A 6,000-nucleotide genomic window follows, 5' to 3' on the forward strand; every position below is an offset into this window, starting at 1 on the left:
CCTAGACCCAGGGCTGGAGGAAGGGAGTTCTCTGGGGGTCCTGGGTCACACAGCTGGGGGTCTCTGGGGGTCCCGGAGCCAGGGACGACATGGTGGTGGTAGCCCTGGCGTTAGTCTCCTCTGAGCCAGGCGAAGGGGGCGTCCTGAAGGTTGGAAAAGGGAACTGGATTGGGCTCCCCGAGAGGTCAGCGAGGCGAGCCCTAGACCCAGGGCTGGAGGAAGGGAGTTCTCTGGGGGTCCTGGGTCACACAGCTGGGGGTCTCTGGGGGTCCCGGAGCCAGGGACGGCATGGTGGTGGTAGCCCTGGCGTTAGTCTCCTCTGAGCCAGGCGAAGGGGGCGACCTGAAGGTTGGAAAAGGGACCTGGATTGGGCTCCCCGAGAGGTCAGCGAGGCGAGCCCTAGACCCAGGGCTGGAGGAAGGGAGTTCTCTGGGGGTCCTGGGTCACACAGCTGGGGGTCTCTGGGGGTCCCGGAGCCAGGGATGGCATGGTGGTGGTAGCCCTGGCGTTAGTCTCCTCTGAGCCAGGGAAAGGGGGTGTCCTGAAGGTTGGAAAAGGGACCTGGATTGGACTCCCTGAGAGGTCAGCGAGGCGAGCCCTAGACCCAGGGCTGGAGGAAGGGAGTTCTCTGGGGGTCCTGGGTCGCACAGCTGGGGGTCTCTGGGGGTCCCAGAGCCAGGGACGGCATGGTGGTGGTAGCCCTGGCGTTAGTCTCCTCTGAGCCAGGCAAAGGGGGCGTCTAGAGGTTTGGAGGTCAGCAGGGTCGGGGGGCTCCTGGCATAACTGTCTCCTCTTGGCTGGAGGAGGGGGGTTCTCTGGGGGTCTAGGGTCCGTCGAGGGGGCAGGCCCTGGTGTGACCATCAATCAGATCGTATTTATTGAGTGCTTACTGGATGCAGCGCATTGTTTTAAGTGCTTGGGAAAGTAAACAGCTGGTGGACATGTTCCCTGCCCAAAAGGAGCTGACAGTCTAGAGGAATCTCCTGGGCCAGAGGAGAGGGTCCTCGGGGGGGCCACCCCGGGCATGGCCGTCTCCCACGGGCCAGAGGAAGGGGTTCTCGTGGGAACCCAGGGGCTATCTTGGGAGACGGGCCCCGGCGTGACCGTCTTCCCCGAGCCAGAGGAAGGGGTCCTCTGAGGGTCCGGGGGCACACCCCGGCACGACTGTGGCCCCCCGCGTCCAGAGGCAGGGGTTTTGTGGGGGGCGGGCCCTGGCGTGACTGTCTCCCCAGGGCTGATGTACATGCTGCTGAAGCACCTGGTGGACAGGTACAACCTCTACTACGCCTACCTGCCCGCCAAGCTGGACAAGAAGATCCACTCGGGAGCCGTGAACCAGGTGGTGGCCGCTCCCATCCTCTGCCTCTTCTGGCTGCTGTTTTTCTCCACCATGCGCACAGGTGAGGCGGCTGGGGGCTGTGAGATAATAATAATAATAATAATAATAATAATAATAATGTTGGTATTTGTTAAGCGCTTACTACGTGCAAAGCACTCTTCTAAGCGCTGGGGTAGATACAAGGTGATCAGGTTGTCCCACGGGGGGCTCACAGTCTTCATCCCCATTTTCCAGATGAGGGAACTGAGGCCCAGAGAAGTGAAGCGACTTGCCCAGAGTCGCACAGCTGACAAGTGGCGGAGCCGGGATTTGAACCCACGACCTCCGACTCCAAAGCCCGGGCTCTTTCCACTGAGCCACGCTGCTCCGTGGGGGCCGGCGGCGGACCTTAAAACGGAGAAGGAAATAGAATAATTATAATAATAATGATGGTGATGCCATTTATTAAGCGCTTACTATGTGCAAAGCACTGTTCCAAACGTTGGGGAGCTTACAAGGTGATCAGGTTGTCCCACGGGGGGCTCACAATCTTCATCCCCGTTTTACAGATGAGGGAACTGAGGCCCAGAGAATAATAATAATAATGGCATTTATTAAGCGCTTACTATGTGCCAAGCCCTGTTCTAAGCGCTGGGGAGGATACAAGTTGATCAGGTTGTCCCACGATGGGCTCACAGCCTTAATCCCCATTTTACAGATGAGGGAACTGAGGCCCAGAGAATAATAATAATAATAATAATAGTAATGATGGCATTTATTAAGCTCTTACTGTGTGCAAAGCACTGTTCTAAGCTCTGGGGAGGATACAAGTTGATCAGGTTGTCCCACGATGGGCTCACAGCCTTAATCCCCATTTTACAGATGAGGGAACTGAGGCCCAGAGAATAATAATAATAATAGTAATGATGGCATTTGTTAAGCGCTTACTATGTGCAAAGCACTGTTCTGAGCGCTGGGGAGGATACATGTTGATCAGGTTGTCCCACGATGGGCTCACAGCCTTAATCCCCATTTTACATAGTCCCTGTCCCACGTAGGGCTCGTAGTCTCAATCCCCATTTTACAGATGAGGTAACCGAGGCCAGAGAAGTGATTTTGCCCAAGGGAGTAGCTGGGGGGCACGGGCTGGGATGGAGAAGCAGCGTGGCTCAGTGGAAAGAGCCCGGGCTTTGGAGTGCTTAGAACAGTGCTTTGCAAATAGTCAGCGCTTAATAAATGCCATTATTAATATATATGATTGAATGAATGATTCCAACTCCGCCACTTGCCTGCTGTGTAGCCTTGGGCAAGTCACTTCCTCTGTGCTTTAGTAACCTCATCTGTAAAGTGGAGATTGAATACCTGTTCTCCCTCCCCACCTAGACGGTTAGCCCCTGTGAGACAGAGACTGTCCTAAATAATGACCTCGTTTCTATTCATTCATTTAATCGTATTTATTGAGCACTTACTGTGTGCAGAGCACTGTACTAAGCGCTTGGGAAGTCCAAGTCGGCAACATATAGAGACGGTCCCTACCCAACAGCAGGCTCACAGTCTAGAGAAGCAGCATGGCTCAGTGGAAAGAGCCCGGGCTTTGGAGTCAGTGGTCCTGGGTTCAAATCCCGGCTCTGCCAACTGTCAGCTGTGTGACTTTGGGCAAGTCACTTCACTTCTCTGGGCCTCAGTTACCTCATCTGTAAAATGGGGATTGACTGTGTGGGACAACCTGATCACCTTGTAACCTCCCCAGCGCTTAGATCAGTGCTTTGCACATAGTAAACGCTTAATAAATGCCATCATTATTATTATTAGGAGGGGGAGACAGACAAGAAAACAAAACATGTGGACAGGTGTCAAGTCGTCAGTACAAATAGAATTAAAGCTAAATGTACATCATTAACAAAATAAATAGAATAGTAAGTATGTACAAGTAAAATAGAGTAATAAACCTGTACAAACATATATACATATGTTTGTATGTTGTATACTCTTATTATTATTAATAATAATGTTAGTATTTGTTAAGCACTTACTGCCTTCCAAGTACTGTACCAAGTGCTGGGGTTGAAACAAAATAATCAGATTGGACACAGTCCTTATTCCCTATTTGTTTTATTTTGTCGATTTTATTTTGCTATTTATTTTATTTTGCTAATGTGTTTTGTTTTGTTGTCTGCCTCCCCCTTCTAGACTGTGAGCCCGCTGTTGGGTAGGGACCGTCCCTATAATGTTGTCAACTTGGACTTCCCAAGCGCTCAGTACAGTGCTCTGCACACAGTCAGCGCTCAATAAATATGATTGAATGAATGAATATATACATATGTATATACATATATACATGTATGACATGCCCAGGATCTACTCCAGCGCTTGGCACATAGTAAGGACTTAACAAAAACCATTATTACTGAACCCATTATTATTATTACTAAGGAACTGAGCCCCTTCCTTCCTCTCCCCCTCGTCCCCCTCTCCATCCCCCCATCTTACCTCCTTCCCTTCCCCACAGCACCTGTATATATGTATGTACATATTTATTACCCCATTTATTTATTTTACTTGTACCTACCTATTCTATTTATTTTATTTTGTTAGCATGTTTGGTTTTGTTCTCTGCCTCCCCCTTCTAGACTGTGAGCCCACTGTTGGGTAGGGACTGTCTCTATATGTTGCCAGCTTGTACTTCCCAAGCGCTTAGTACAGTGCTCTGCACACAGTAAGCGCTCAGTAAATACAATTGATTGATTGATTGATTATTCTGCGATGGATTATTTCCAAGTTAGCGGCCCCTGGGCCACCAGGGAAAAACTAAGCAAGATCTAGCGTGTTTGCTTTGAGGGGAACTGGAGGGTGAAGGAGCCCCAGGATGGGCTGAGGGTCTTGGTGAAGATAATGGATGCCTGTCCACCCCCCTAAAACAGTCACCCACTCTATCCCTCTTCCGTCCACCCCCTCGGCCACGCTCCTCAGGGTTCCTGGCTCCCACATCTATGTTCACATTCGTCGTTCTGGTCATCACCATCGTCATCTGCCTCTGCCACGTCTGCTTTGGCCACTTCAAATACCTCAGCGCCCACAACTACAAGGTGAGAGGCCAGCCCCACCCCCGGAATCCTCCCTCTCTGGGGAAGCGCCCCTGATCCCCAAATTCTCCCTGTGGGAGTGCCCCTGCTCCCGGAATCCTCCCTGAGGATGTGTTCCCACTCCCAGAATCTTCCCCCTGGGAATGCTCGTGCCCCCGGAATCCTCCCTCTCTGGGGAAGTGCTCCGATCCCCAAATTCTCCCTGTGGGAGTGCCCCTGCTCCTAGAGTCCTCCACCTTGTACTTCCCAAGCGCTTAGTACAGTGCTCTGCACACAGTAAGTGCTCAATAAATACGATTGATTGATTGATTGATTGATTGAGGATGTGTTCCCACTCCCGGAATCTTCCCTCTGGGGATGCTTGTGCCCCCAGAATCCTCCCTAAGTGACTGTCCCTGCTCCCAGAATCCTCCCCACCTCCCTTTGCTCATAGACTCCCACTGTTGGGCTGTATATGTTGCCAACTTGTACTTCCCAAGCGCTTAGTACAGTGCTCTGCACACCGTAAGCGCTCAATAAATACGATTGATTGATTGAACAACAGGCTCACAGTCTAGAATGATGTGTACGATGTGTACACTTGTCCAACTTGTACTTCCCAAGCGCTTAGTACAGTGCTCTGCACACAGGAAGTGCTCAATAAATACGATTGATTGAAGATGTGTTCCCACTCCCAGAATCTTCCCTCTGGGCGTGCTTGTGCCCCCAGAATCCTCCCTAAGAGACTGTCCTGGCTCCCAGAATCTTCCCCACCTCCCTTTGCTCATCTTCTAGACTGTGAGCCCACTGTTGGGCTCTATATGTTGCCAACTTGTACTTCCCAAGCGCGTAGTACAGTGTTCTGCACAAAGTAAGTGCTCAATAAATACGACTGAATGAATTCCAAGCCCCGGCGTGGGAGACCCCTGCCTTTCTGCGGAAATTCCAGGGAAGGGGGCTGAGAGGTGCGAGGGGGTGAGCTGTGGACTGTGAGACAGAAGAGCGGGAGGGGAAACCCGTGGGCCTGGGATTGGATTTCTCCCCCCTCTCTCTCCCGATCCTCCTTTCCTGACCTGTTGTCCTGCAGATCGATCACACTGAAATCGACTCCACCGACACCAGGGGCAACGGGCGGCCCCCGTCCAGCATCGCTGTCCCCAAATCTGCGGTAAGTCCCCCCCGCCCGCCCCCGGTGACTGCCAGCCGTGGCTTGGGGCCTTGGGGAAGCGGGAAGATGGAGGTGACGAGGAAGAGAGCGGTCCCCCCGGCCGCCCTCCACCTCGGCCCACCTTGACCGGGCCGTCTCGGACCCCCATCTTCTCCCGCAGAAGTACATCGCTCAGGTGCTGCAGGACTCCGGCTCCGAGGGGGACGGGGAGGGGGCCGGGGCGGAGGCCGGGCCGGGGCCCGCGGCCCCCCGAGACGAAGCCCCCTCCCAGGACGAGGAACTGCTGCTGCGGCAGCCCGACGCCCTGACAGACACGGACTTCCAGTCATGTGAAGACAGCCTCATCGAAAACGAGATCCATCAGTAGCCGAGCTAGGGGGGCCCTGGAGGCTCCCTCCCTCCCTGCCCAGAGCTGGCCCCTGGGGGATCCCCCCCCCAGCCCCCCGGATTCC

The 6,000-nt window shown here is 53.3% G+C and overlaps 1 protein-coding gene across 3 annotated transcripts in view; it reads left to right on the forward strand.

The window, feature by feature from the left end:
• Positions 1-6,000, forward strand: part of TMEM63B (transmembrane protein 63B) — a 45,657-nt gene extending 39,657 nt beyond the window's left edge. For 2 of the 3 annotated variants that reach the window (XM_038761002.1, XM_038761004.1), the window contains 4 exons: positions 1,233-1,400; positions 4,289-4,404; positions 5,468-5,548; positions 5,709-5,915. In XM_038761002.1, coding sequence (XP_038616930.1) covers positions 1,233-1,400; positions 4,289-4,404; positions 5,468-5,548; positions 5,709-5,915 — 572 coding nt within the window. Of the gene's footprint in view, positions 1-1,232; positions 1,401-4,288; positions 4,405-5,467; positions 5,549-5,708 lie in introns of all 3 variants that reach the window. The other variant, XM_038761003.1, reaches the window with a different exon arrangement.

This window comes from Tachyglossus aculeatus, chromosome 19 (assembly GCF_015852505.1).
Source record: "Tachyglossus aculeatus isolate mTacAcu1 chromosome 19, mTacAcu1.pri, whole genome shotgun sequence".
NCBI classification, from domain to species: Eukaryota; Metazoa; Chordata; class Mammalia; order Monotremata; family Tachyglossidae; genus Tachyglossus; species Tachyglossus aculeatus.